The sequence below is a fragment of the Dendrobates tinctorius genome, unplaced genomic scaffold, assembly GCF_039654945.1.
Source record: "Dendrobates tinctorius isolate UK_male_01 unplaced genomic scaffold, ASM3965494v1 ptg000073l, whole genome shotgun sequence".
NCBI lineage: Eukaryota > Metazoa > Chordata > Amphibia > Anura > Dendrobatidae > Dendrobates > Dendrobates tinctorius.
In genome coordinates, this window is record NW_027361741.1 from 12,942,005 (window position 1) to 12,957,141 (window position 15,137).

General features: G+C 38.1%; 1 protein-coding gene across 3 annotated transcripts in view; it reads left to right on the forward strand.

The window, feature by feature from the left end:
• GRK3 (G protein-coupled receptor kinase 3) overlaps positions 1–15,137 on the forward strand; it is a 368,299-nt gene that overhangs the window by 174,816 nt on the left and 178,346 nt on the right. For all 3 annotated transcript variants that reach the window (XM_073582658.1, XM_073582660.1, XM_073582659.1), the window contains one exon: positions 14,921–14,994. In XM_073582658.1, the coding sequence (XP_073438759.1) occupies positions 14,921–14,994 (74 nt within the window). The remainder of the gene's footprint in view (positions 1–14,920; positions 14,995–15,137) is intronic.

The following is a 15,137-nucleotide window of genomic DNA, read 5'->3' on the forward strand; positions in this document are numbered from 1 at the left end:
GAGCGATTGCTTGAACTAAAACCGTTTCTTATAGATATGGCGAACCCTCAGGTAACCCTAAGTGAAGGTCAATGGACACAGGTGGCTGAATTGAAGGAATTGCTTAATCAGCCAAGCTTACTAAAAGGAAAACAAGCTCTGACTGAGGTAGCAGTTAGGATGAGTGGCCTACAGGAGGACTGCCAGGCGCAAGAAGACTTGGGTCCTGACAGTGCAACTGCTGCCATAACTTAATCCTCATCAGATGAGGAGCTTGACTTTGACAAGTATTTGGATGACTTGGAGCAGGCAAAGCGTTGCCGCAAGGAAAAAGATTTCACTCTCCTAGAGCAAGCAGATTGACCATATTTCAGCAAAATGTTTCACTTGCTCTCAAAGAAATAGAAAAATTCAACCGTTCATCAAAACTGACTGTGCATAAGGCAATTCCTTTATACCCGGAAATTGTTAGAGATGCTCCCATGTGGTTACGGCTTTGCCTCCAACCCAAGTTAGTATAGAGAGGTTGTTCTCTAGCCTTAAAATTATATATATATATATATATATATATATATATATATATATACACTCACTGGCCACTTTATTAGGTACACCATGCTAGTAAGGGGTTGGACCCCATTTTGCCTTCAGAACTGCCTCAATTCTTCGTGGCAGAGATTCAACAAGGTGCTGGAAGCATTCCTCAGAGATTTTGGACCATATTGACATGATGGCATCACACAGTTGGCGCAGATTTGTCGGCTGCACATCCCTGATGCGAATCTCCCGTTCCACCACATCCCAAAGATGCTCTATTGGATTGAGATCTGGTGACTGAGGAGGCCATTTGAGTACAGTAAACTCATTGTCATGTTCAAGAAACCAATCTGAGATGATTCGAGCTTTATGACATGGCGCATTATCCTGCTGAAAGTAGCCATCAGATGTTGGGTACATTGTGGTCATAAAGGGATGGACATGGTCAGCAACAATACTCAGGTAGGCTGTGGCGTTGCAACGATGCTCAATTGGTACCAAGGGGCCCAAAGAGTGCCCAGAAAAAATTCCCCACACCATGACACCACCACCACCAGCCTGAACCGTTGATACAAGGCAGGATGGATCCATGCTTTCATGTTGTTTACGCCAAATTCTGACCCTACCATCCGAATGTCGCAGCAGAAATCGAGACTCATCAGACCAGGCAACGTTTTTCCAATCTTCTACTGTCCAATTTCGATGAGCTTGTGCAAATTGTAGCCTCAGTTTCCTGTTCTTAGCTGAGAGGAGTGGTACCCAGTGTGGTCTTCTGCTGCTGTAGCCCATCTGCCTCAAAGTTCGACGCACTGTGCGTTCAGAGATGCTCTTCTGCCTACCTTGGTTGTAACGGGTGGCAATTTGAGTCACTGTTGCCTTTCTATCAGCTCAAACCAGTCTGCCCATTCTCCTCTGACCTCTGGCATCAACATGGCATTTCCGGCCACAGAACTGCCGCTCACTGGATTTTTTTTTCTTTTTCGGACCATTCTCTGTAAACCCTAGAGATGGTTGTGCGTGAAAATCCCAGTAGATCAGCAGTTTCTGAAATTCTCAGACCAGCCCTTCTGGCACCAACAATCATGCCACGTTCAAAGGCACTCAAATCACCTTTCTTCCCCATACTGATGCTCGGTTTGAACTGCAGGAGATTGTCTTGACCATGTCTACATGCCTAAATGCACTGAGTTGCCGCCATGTGATTGGCTGAATAGAAATTAAGTCTTAACACACAGTTGGACAGGTGTACCTAATAAAGTGGCCAGTGAGTGTGTGTGTATATATATATATATATATATATATATATATATATATATATATATATATATATATATATATATATATATATATATAATTTTTTTTTTTTTTTTTTCAAACAATGTAAAAAACATATAGCCAGCTCACCATAAAGGAGTTCCTCTTAATACAATAGTCGGTGTTCACCTTATATTCTGCACGGATCCAGGCAGGGAGTATGCCCCAACAAATAGAAAATATAAGAGAATTGGGATCCAGCAAAAAGATGAAAGTTCACCAGAATTATAAAATCTTTTTCTTTATTTATCCATCAATTCATATAAAAAATAGATGAGGAACTCCAAACAATTGGTAACATTCCAGCAAGGGACTACATGTTTCGGCACTATGTGCCTTCTTCACGGTCCTGTTTGATCTGAGCTCCAACACTGGCAATATATCCTCCTTTGTGAAACATATTCAAATGACCCTTAATTAAAAGCAGTGAAACAAACCAGTTAAAAACACCTGAGTAAATGGTTGAAACTCAGTTCAAAAATATTGCTGGAAAAATACATATATTGAACATATTTTATACATGGACCAATGATATAAACATTAAGTAATAAATCAACAATGATATGGAATAACTGCCGCAAAAATAAAGAAATTTTTATATAAACATATATGAAAAAATGCATCATGTAGTAAGCGCGATCTAAGTATCAGAGACCATCACAAATATGACTCTCAAAAGAATAATATATTGGAGTAGGTTTAAGATAGAGATATAATCTTTAGAAACTAATGTAAGCACTCTATAAAAAAAAAAAAATAATAATTTTTTTTTTGATGTTTGCTTACTTAATATTGTGTAATAAGATCCATTCTACTGTTCAATCCGTCAGGAACTCTAGTCTCTAATAAAAAGATCCACCTACTTTCTCTAGAGAGGATTTTACTTTTATAATCACCACCCCTACGTGGTTTTGTAACAACCTCTATTCCCCTAAAGGAAAAGCTTTTTAGATCTCCTTTATGCACATTGGCAAAGTGTTTGGAAACCGCAGAGGCTCCTGCAATAGGCAAATTAACTGCATCCGACAAATGTTTTCGCATACGCTGTTTCAATGAATGTGGTGCAACCCACATATTGAAGTCCGCAAATATTGCAATCAATAAGATATATTACATTTTCTGTATTACAATTAATAAAAGAAAAAATCTCAAAGTTTTTTCCATTTTTTTATAGAAGAAAATGTTTTCGTTTTAACAATATATTTGCAACACTTACAAATTTTTGCACCACAACCATAACAGCCTACACTTTTCATCCAATTTTGTTTCAATTTTTTGTCTGGATCAGTAAATAAGCTTGCCGTCAACATTATCCTATAGTAGGAGCTCTCCTAGCAACAAATTTAATTGAATATTTTTTTAATATTTCTTTCAATTCACCACTTTGTTCTAAAATGGGTAAATGTTTTTTAATAATGGAGACTATTTCTTGATACTGTGGACTAAATTTAGTGCTGAAAACTATACCCAAATCATTGTTATGTTCTTTGATATTTTTATATTCCAACAATTCCTGTCTATTTAAATTGTCTACTATGTCTCTCGCTCTTTTTAGAGACCAGTTTGGGTAACCCCTGGATTTTAATCTTTTTGCCAAAAATTCAGATTCTTTCATATAGGTATCTTTTTCTGTACTGTTTCTTTTTGTTCGAATCAGTTCACCTGTAGGTATATTCCTAATTACATGGTTGGCGTGACATGAATTTGCCATCAATATACTATTCACAGGTGAACTGATTCGAACAAAAAGAAACAGTACAGAAAAATTGTAATACAGAAAATGTAATATATCTTATTGATTGCAATATTTGCGGACTTCAATATGTGGGTTGCACCACTAATTCATTGAAACAGCGTATGCGAAAACATTTTTCGGATGCAGTTAGAGAAAGTAGGTGGATCTTTTTATTAGAGACTAGAGTTCCTGACGGATTTAACAGTAGAATGGATCTTATTACACAATATGAGCAAACATCAAAAAAATTTTTTTTTTATATATTTTTTTTTTTTATAGAGTGCTTACATTAGTTTCTAAAGATTATATCTCTATCTTAAACCTACTCCAATATATTTTTCTTTTGAGAGTCATATTTGTGATGGTCTCTGATACTTAGATCGCGCTTACTACATGATGCATTTTTTCATATATGTTTATATAAAAATTTCTTTATTTTTGCGGCAGTTATTCCATATCACTGTTGATTTATTACTTAATGTTTATATCATTGGTCTATGTATAAAATATGTTCAATATATGTATTTTTCCAGCAATATTTTTGAACTGAGTTTCAACCATTTACTCAGGTGTTTTTAACTGGTTTGTTTCACTGCTTTTAATTAAGGGTCATTTGAATATGTTTCACAAAGGAGGATATATTGCCAGTGTTGGAGCTCAGTTCAAATAGGACCGTGAAGAAGGCACATAGTGCTGAAACATGTAGTCCCTTGCTGGAATGTTACCAATTGTTTGGCGTTCCTCATCTATTTTTTATATGAATTGATGGATAAATAAAGACGAAGATTTTATAATTCTGGTGAACTTTCATCTTTTTGCTGGATCCCAATTCTCTTATATTCCTATATATATATGTATGTAATCGATATTACATAGTGTATTACATATTTACAATTTATTAGTTTTTCGTGTTCTAAAGTTGTATTCCAATAAATATATATTATGTTCTATCTAAATATCTTGATTACTGTATTATAAAAATGATTAAATGTCTGATGTTCACATTGTACTACAATAAATTTTTCACTTAAATATAAGCAATATATGTGGGAGTCGGTGTAAGGGAAATTGAGGAGTCGGAGTCGCAGGTTTGGTTTACCGACTCCACAGCCCTGGATTGTCATGGTTAGAACATGAACTCATTATAGTCCATGGTGCTTGTTTTGCCTTCCACGAATGACGTTGTGTGGATTCCAGCATACGGCTAAACCCTTAATCCACTCCCAGTAAGAAGACTGTATGGGTGCTTAAGTCTAAATTTATTGAGATGATGTGAACAACAATGGTAGATGATAACGGATGATATAGTGGAGGATATTGATCTACACAATAGTGGATGAGATCGGGTAAAAACTACAAAGAAATAGTACAGTATATCAGTACTGGCAGATAACAACAACAGCAATAATACAGGGTGCTATTATAACAGTAGCAGGCTTTATTACAGAGGTGGAGTAATACAACACACAATGCAGTGAAGAGATATCTAAGCAACGTAGGAGGCAGCATTGCACTACCTGGACAAGGATGCATCTAACTACATGCAGTACAAGAGCATTACAATGAGCTGGAAATACATTGCACATATCATGGGAGCTGCATTATGGCTAGCTAACACAGATATATATCACAACACATAACTGTATTAAGCCATCACCGGAATCCGCTTGACAGAAGTAGTGATTTTGCAGAGAGCAGGACACGTGAGTAGCTCAGAGAACTGGGAGAAAATGGCTACAAGCTTCCAAGCCCAGGAAACCAGAAGGGGCGGTTCTAAACAGAACAACTATTAGAGGGAGAGGATCCTAAATCCATGAACAGAAAAGAGGACAACTATGACATCTAATGGTCATAGCTGGAACAGCACTTAAGAAATTTCTTGCTGCACATGAATGGGCAGAACAGTGCTGTTTACATGAGAATGCAAAAAATAATAATGGAGACATGTCCACTGTGGATCCAAGTCATGGGCCAAAATCGCGCATACAGTGCAAGCCTATGGATCCATGAAACTCACTGACAACACATATTGCCATCTGTGCGCAGTCCATCTGCTGTTTGTTTTTAGCATTGCAATGGATAGGAGAAGCTTTGAAATTTTGTATTTTTTTTTGCATATAATAAAAAAATCACTGATGAAAGACTGATGGTAAAATAAGACATACTGACCAAACACTAATGAATTTCGGTCCATTTTCATTACCTTAAAATTAAAAGTCTAAATGAGGCCTAATTTTGTACCTTTTAATATATTCATCATTTAGTAGATTTCCAATATATTATGGAGAAAACTTTAAAAATAGGGATCCGATTCATCAAGACGGATGTTCACACCAGTCTTGATGAGAAGGTGTGCTAGAGTCATACACTCCTCATTTATGAAGAGGCACGTGCCACTTTATGTATCAGGAGCAGCGGACAAGTGGTGTGCACCTCTGTGCAAACCTCGCCAAAATTCTACTATTGTCCCTGCTGGAGTAAGGCCATGTTCACACTGTCAGTATTTGGTCAGTATTTTACATCAGTATCTGTAAGCCAAAACTAGGAGTGGGTGAAAAATAACAGAATTGGTGACGTGTTTTTATGATACTTTTCTTCTGATTGTTCCACACCTGGTTTTGGCTTACACATACTGATGTAAAATACTGACCAAATACTGAACGTGGCCTAAGGCCGGGGTCACACTGGCGAGGAATACGGGAGAGTGAGAGGCGCAAAAAGCACGCATTAGACACGGACAAATGATTCTCTATGGGGTCACTCGCACCAGCCGTATATTTCTCCTCAGTATCCTACGCTCCGGGCCACTCGCAGCATGCTGCGATTGTCAGCGTACTACGGCCGTAGTACGCCAATGCTAGTCTATGGGTGCACAAAAAATACGGATTACACACGGACCACACATGTGACTTGCGAGAAATACGCACCAGTTGTCTTTTAGCAAAGCCGGCAATTCAGTGCGCTATACAGTAATCTCACACTGACAGGTTTAATAAAGAAATGAAAGAATAGATATAGACACATAGAAAATATATATATATATATATATATATATATATATATATATATATATATATATTCAAACAATGTAAAAAACATATAGCCAGCTCACCATAAAGGAGTTCCTCTTAATGCAATAGTCGGTGTTCACCTTATATTCTGCACGGATCCAGGCAGGGAGTATGCCCCAACAAATAGGAATATAAGAGAATAGGGATCCAGCAAAAAGATGAAAGTTCACCAGAATTATAAAATCTTCTTCTTTATTTATCCATCAATTCATATAAAAAATAGATGAGGAACTCCAAACAATTGGTAACATTCCAGCAAGGGACTACATGTTTCAGCACCATGAAACATGCTGAAACATGTAGTCCCTTGCTGGAATGTTACCAATTGTTTGGAGTTCCTCATCTATTTTTTTATATGAATTGATGGATAAATAAAGAAGAAGATTTTATAATTCTGGTGAACTTTCATCTTTTTGCTGGATCCCTATTCTCTTATATTTATATATATATATATATATATATATATATATATGCATATGCATTCTATGTGTCTATATCCTTTCATTTCTTTATTAAAACTGTCATAGGGCTCCATTATATGTCCATTTTGCAAGCCTGCGAGAAAATCTCACCATACGGATGCCATACGGATTACATACGGATGCCTACATGCGCAAAATACGCGACCACACCTTGATTACGGATGACATACGGAGCACTATTTAGGGGTCTGTCATCCGTATTACGCATGTAAAATAATGACCGTATTTTGCGCAGGTTAGTGTGACTCCAGCCTAACAGTTGTAATGTAGCGAATGCTGGCACTCGTCATGACTTTGACGATCAGCGGGCACCACACCCCCGTCTCCCCCAACCTCCGCCCACTTTATTGGAGCTGGGCAAAAATAGCTTGAGAATGTCAAGTAACATCATTTTTTTTTTTTTTTTTTTAGAACCTCAAACACCAAAATTAACTTTCAACCTTTTTAAGCCAGAATACTGGCATAAAGACTTTGATGAATTGTGTCCTAAGACTTTTATGTATCGATAGAGCTCATTGTATTTATGTACAACACGTGACATGTATGTAAAATTATGATATCCGCTGGAGACTGCAATGGCTTTTAGTGGAAAGCTTGCCTATTGAACTCTCAGTAAAGGTCCTCTAGAGGAAAATTATCATAATTGAAAAATATCAAAATTGCTGTTTTCTTGGGGCCAATTTCTTCCCAAATTGCAATAATAAATGGATAAATACTCTGGGGGAAGACTTAAGCCAAAATATCAGAAGACAATGCAGTCACTTCCCTGTAGTTAGAAAAATATGTGAATTAATATTTTTTTTCATCAATCTCAATATGTAAAGTTTGTAAACCATTATGTATGTATGGTTGACTTTTATTGCTTCATATATACAGTATTTGTATTTGTCAGATTTTCTCCTCAGTGTATTTTATTATCTGTCAAACCATTTACTCGTACACAAGACTAATGTCATATGAAGCTTGTTAACCATAGTGAAATTTGGAAGTTTACATTTCATACTTGAATCTGACACATACAGATACATACAGTACATACACACATTCATACACATTCATACACACATTCATTCATACATACATACATACATACATACATACATACACACGCAGACACATACATACACAAATGTCCCAAATAGTTTGAAGGGGACTTTACATATATCAGACTGCAGAGCGCGGTGGTAAAGTTTTTTTGTTTTTTTTCTGATGATGCCCCCTTTAGGCTGTTTTGGACATCTGGAGGAATGATTAATAGTGATGAGTGAGTATACTCGTTACTCGAGATTTCCCGAGCATTTTCGGGTGATCTCCGAGTATTTGAATGTGCTCAGAGATTTAGTTTGTCGCCGTAGCTGCATGATAGCCTGAATACATGTGAGGATTTCCTAACAAACAGGCAACCACCACATCCAGGTCTAGCAGCCGCAAATCATGCAGCTACGGCGACAGAAACTAAATCTCCGACCACATCCAAATACTCGGAGATTACACGAGCATGCTCGGGAAATCTCGAGTAACGAGCATACTCCCTCATCACTAATGATTAAATGTGAGTTCTACCAATAGTAAAGTATCCTGAGACCATTCATTTGTGGGGCTTTTCATCCAAGGTAGTGGGATTTCTCACAATTTTGCTTAAGAATACTGCCATAAATAAAAAAAAAAATTAAACCTCCTCCAAGAGCAATTTCATCATCAAATTACTCCTGGATCATTCGGAGAACAACTTTCCTGCATGATGGAGACCATGTCACTAGGCAAAAGTTATAACTAAGTGACTCCATGAACAACACATTGAAATGTGGGTTCATGGCCATGAAACTATCCAAATATATTATTCCCTTTGAGAACCCTCTGTTCGATCCTCAAAAAGTTGGTGGAGAAACAAAAACACAGAAGTTATGAGAAACACCAAGCACTGATTAGGCAAGAATAGACTGTCAACAGTTAATATTTGGCCCATGACCTGATACTGTATCCAGCATTCTGGGACAAGGGCAGAAGTCTTGAAAAATAAGTGTCAACAGTATAAATACTGAACCACAACAAGAGAGCACAAAATGACAAATTTGAAAAAATACTCTGCAGTAAAAAACATATAAAAGTAATCAGCAAGTGCTGTATAACAAATATAGGGTATTTAGTCGACACATTTTTTGCAAAAAATACATACCAAGCTGCTTCACCACTTCACGGTAACCCTTCATGAAGCAGTCCCTATCTAATGTATTCATAACCTGAACATGTGAACAGTGTCTGAATGAACAGGATACAGACAGGCGCTTCCCAGTATATGGGCTTGTGGTGTAAGACAGCTCATTTATGTGCATGTCACAAAGGAGGAGGGTGGGGTCTCCCAAACCGTGCTGAGCACGGAAAAAAAGGATTAAAAACATATGTGACATGCACAAGTGTGAACAAGTAGGTAAGACAATGCCCACACCACCCAATGGCTGAACCACAACAAGTGAGCACAAAATGACAAATTTGAAAAAATACTCTGCAGTAAAAAACATATAAAAGTAATCAGCAAGTGCTGTATAACAAATACAGGGTATTTAGTCGACACATTTTTTGCAAAAAATACATACCAAGCTGCTTCACCACTTCACGGTAACCCTTCACGAAGCAGTCCCTATCTAATGTATTCATAACCTGAACATGTGAACAGTGTCTGAATGAACAGGTTACAGACAGGCGCTTCCCAGTATATGGGCTTGTTGGTGAAAGACAGCTCATTTATGTGCATGTCACATGTGGGGTCTCCCAAACCGTGCTGAGCACGGAAAAAAAAGGATTAAAAACATATGTGACATGCACATAAATACTGAGTCTTTGCATAAACTTTAATGTAATTGTCAATAAAAGTATACAAACTTATGAAATTCTTAGGGTGCTCTCACATTGTGTACCGGTACCTGATCGGTGGCCCTGTCGAGTCTTACGTTTGAACGCACCGCTAAATGGGATTCAGACGTATGCGCCAATGGCCCTATAACCGTGCTGGCAGAGGGAACATATGCATACATCTGAATCCCGTTTTTTGGGGGGTTCAGACGTGGTGCCGGAACGCAGTGTGAAATCATCCTTAGAATTGTACTTCAGTAATCCTTGAAACTTCTGACTTAGGCTACTTTCAGACCGGCATACCCTATATTTAGCGTTGGGTACGCTGGCCGTGCGCTGGTGTGCTTTTGCCGGCGCATGCGCCGAGCACACAAAAATGCAACACATTGTGTTTGGCGCACGTCAGCGCAGCGCCAAAAGGGCGCATGCGCCGGCAAAAGCAGACCAGCGCATGGCCAGAGTACCCAAAGCTAAATATAGGGTACGCCTGTCGCATGCAGCATCATGCGCCCATAGGAGGAGCTGACCGGAGGAGGCGCGGCTGGGGGTGGAGCTTTGCGGCGACCCTGCGCTGCGCCTCATAACACAAGTCTGAAAGTAGCCTAAAAGATCTAAAAAACTGTAAAGCAGCAAACTTTGACAAAACCAAAGTGTTTGTCAGGCTCCAAACTTTTAACCATGATTGTATATTCTTTTGTTTTTGACATTTAGGTTTATGCAGTCCTCTAATATTTCGTTTAGACTCTGAACCTTTCACTATAATTTGTACTTTTCTACATTTTTGGACCATTAAATGTCAGAGTGGTCATTTCTGCTGGAACAGAACACACCAGAGGAAAATTAAGGGCAGATTCATGTCCTGTATGAAAGATTCATGAAACGCGTTCACTCTGGATTCTTGATGCATGTGATCCGCGCTGTATCTATTCTCAGTCTCCATTGACCTATTTTATCTTCTCTGTTCTCTGCATAGTTGTTTTTTTCCTGTTTTCTTTTTTTTTTTTCTTGGCATACTGGTAATTTCCCAGGGAATGCATCCCTCAATCACAGAGCAGGGAGAAAGCGGGCTTAATTGCTTTACTTCTATAATTAAAGCTTGTAGTACTAATGCTTTATGTCTCCAAAATTCATCGACTAATTCCACTATTTGTTCTGTCGTTACCTAGCTCTTCATTTTGTGTAGACTTGCGTCTGGTCTTTATTAGAACGGTACTGGTCACTGGTGATATTTATGGTTATTTAACAAATTATTTACAGTCCTCTCAAGTCGTTCTGAGCTTTATAACCACGGTCACAACTAGTTTACTGAACCTAACCAGTATAGGAAAAGTAATAATGGTGCACGAAGTCATGTCGGCATGTTTGCAGTAGTACAAGTTACCGTATATTATTCTACTTACAACATGTCCATGGCATGTGTTGGAGGTATACATTGTGAGGATAGCCTACTGTGCCATTTTACTATTTGCTTGCACCTCTACAGGTCAACAGATCATTTCCTGGAGAATACTGTACATCAAATATAATGTCTTTTTAATAGGATGTGAACAGGGTATGGTTTTTATTTTTTCTGAAGTCATACATACAACATTAGTGAACATTTCCCAATATATTCCAAAACTCCTTAAATTGTTCACTTTTGACCACCAGATCACCGATGTAATTATAGGCCAAAAAAGTTGCAGTTGGATAGCACTTAAATGGAAATAGTCAGTCCCTTCACAACTGATCTTCCACTAAGGGTAGACCGTATAAAACTCATTCAGATTTTCATCCAGAAAAGTGGGAGAATTTTTTTTCCACTTGTCATCTGCATGTAATCCATTTTTTTTTATAGCGGCAGCTACCAATTGTTTACAGTTTCCTATGTTACAGAATTGCAATCTATCAGTAAAAATGGGATGCTATGGTACGGCATCTGATTTTTTTTTTTTTTTGTTTTTACATCCGATTTAAGAGAGACACTAGTGCATGCTGTGATTTTTTTTTTCTTTCACAAGCCGGTTCAGCCAGTAAAAACAATTCTGCACGGCTCCACTGAATAATAACCTAGCCAGAGTGCTGTCCGTTTTTTTCACAGAGAGCCCTCAGACTGCAAATATGGTGGCATGAATGACCCATAAGGGTTCTCCCATTGTCAACAATTCACTGAAATTGCATCAAAAACACATTGTTAAATCCATACCGCAGATACCATGCCAAAGGAGTCTGACAATGGCTTTCTCCTCTCTCCCCAATGAATATACATGAATATTCAGCCAAGTGCTCATGTAATGGGTGTGCTGCGAGAGATGGCTTTCTTCTGAATGCATATTTATATGATGTGAATCAGAGATGATTGCCGTCCCGAAATTTCAGGGCAGTCCGTAAAGGCACTTTATTTGCCCTGTCCATAAAAAAAAAAAAAAAAAAAAGAAAAAAAAAAAATATAAGGCGTCCATGATTTTTTTTTTTTTTTTTTTTCTAAGGCGAAGCAACTTATACAGATTATTTTCACTAATTATCATAATTTTACAGGTCACAGTGAATGCAGCTGATGTCTTCATATCAGAATTATGGGCTATAGACAAGCAGTGCTGTGGAGTCGGTGCTCATTTTGGTAGAGTTGGAGTCGGTATAAAATGGACCGACTCCGACTCCTAAAATATATATAATAAATTGGGTACAGTAGTTCAATGCAGAATGTGCTGAATATTTTTTCATAGGAATTTGGGAAAGTTATGAAATGTCCTATAAATGCCTGTTCTATTCCTGATCTAAGACTACATTCACACACAGCGCTTTTGCTGCGTTTTTTGAGGATACGTTTTTAAACTGCAAAAGCAGATCAGCTTTTTAAAAAACCACATCACCTGAAAGGTTTTTGAGCTCATAGATAATGTTTTCAATAGCAAAAGCAGATTAGAAAAACGCCACACAAACTGACATGTTCATTCAGCCCAAAAACGGATCCTCACAAAACGATGTGTCTAAATGTCATATCTTGAAACCCATTGAGTTTGCTGGGATGCCCAGAGTCACTGCATTTTACTGCAAAAAAACGGATCCGCAAAAACGCTGTGTGTGAATCATGGCCGTAGCCAGCGAGGGGCAGAGGGGGGCAGGTGCCCCCCCTAGAAGCAGGGGCACGCACCTATCAAAACTCACTTGTATGCTGCAGTGCTCCTGTCCTGCACCGGCTCCAGACTGCAGGGGGCAATCTTCCCTCCTCTGTCCTGTCTTCTGCAATCTTCACCAGAGAGAGGAGGGGAAGGGGTGCCTGCCCTGCACAGGATCCGATTCCTGGGCCCCGAGCTGGAGAAAGTTGTGCACACGCTGCAGCTGGCAATTTGAGATAGTCTGCAAGAGGGACATGCTGGAAATCTGATTGGAAAAGTGAGGAAATTGGTTATTGCCGCCAGAACCCCTAAAATTGATTCCATCTTGAAGAGACGTGTTGGGAAAGGGGCAATTGTCGATCAAGCCACTCGGTGGGGCAGCACTTATTTTATGATTGAGCGATTGCTTGAACTAAAACCATTTCTTATAGATATGGCGAACCCTCATGTAACCCTAAATGAAGGTCAATGGACACAGGTGGCTGAATTGAAGGAATTGCTTAGTCACCCATTTACCGTGACTAAAAAATTACAAGCTGATGATTTAACTCCTGACATTTTCATAAGGGAGTGGAAGAACTTGCTATTTTGCCTGTCCCAAAGAGGAGGTTTAATCACAGATGGCATTTCTGCTTCAATGAAACAGAGAGAGACACTGCTATTGGAAAATTAAAATTTTTCTGGCAGCTGTTTACGTGGACCCAAGTCATCGTATACGGCTTCATGATCAACCGCTTACTAAAGGAAAAGAAGCTCTGACTGAGGTAGCAGTTAGGATGAGTGGCCTACTGGAGGACTGCCAGGCGCAAGAGGACTTGGGTCCTGACAGTGCTACTGCTGCTATATATATATATATATATATATATATATATATATATATATATATATATATATATAGTGTGTATATATATATATATATATATATATAGATATATATATATATATAGTGTGTGTGTGTATATATATATATATATATATAGATATATATATATATATATATATATAGTGTGTGTGTATATATATATATATATATATATAGATATATATATATAGATATAGATATATGTGTATGAATGTATTTATAATTTTGTTAATTCAACTATCCCAATCTAGACCCTTCATATAAATGTTTACTTTACAAGTGGGATTATACTGATGAGTGAAGTTACAGTATTTGCGGTACAGGAACCCTTCTGATTGCGCTAGTTCTTGGTAACTGCGATGACACAGATGTCTCTGCATCTGGGCATGGTGTTCTTCATTAAAGCCCCATAATAAGAAAATAAATTGTAGATCTGCGTTTATCTACTTCCATCGACTCTCATTGCTCCGGCATTTGCTGGTACATCCCGTATCAGAGTTTTCTCCATTCTGTTCTATATCTGTGCATCTTTGGCACGAACACTCTTCTTTTCAGTGTTAACATTGGTTTGTGGTTTAAGATTAGAGAGGGGGTTAGCGGTGTGTTTGTTTCTTTGCACCCCTCAGACCTGGCACATTGCCTAATATTGGACTACGTTGGATACGTACTATTGGATTGTGCTCTATATACCAGCCCTTGGACCAACTGTGAGCAGGACTTGATCTCTGGGTTCTTTCTCCCTGAGCTCATAATTAGCATATTACGTTCGCTTTTACTAATACTGTTCATGTGGCAGACTGGACAGTAAACCACTTACAGCTCAGGCCAAGCATCAGTGTATCACTTGGAACTGAAGCATCAGAATTACAGTATAAAACCCTAAATTTGGCAGTCAGCCATTTGTGATTGGCGTAATTATTTTTAATTCTGGACTGTGGCTCTGAGAAAAGATTGTATAATTAACAAATTTATTTCTATCTTCTTTTTTAAAGGTTTCCTGCTGTTCAAAGACTTTTGTATGAATGAAATTGACGAAGGTGTCCCACAACTCAAGTTTTATGAGGAGGTATGTGATCTACATGACTACATTTTTATGAATAAGTGTTGTAAAAAAAAATATTTTGTACAGGAAAAAATCAATTTAATAGCTGATACTCCACTCAGAGGTTATGTTCATACATCAGAATACAATTCCTAAATATGCAGAAA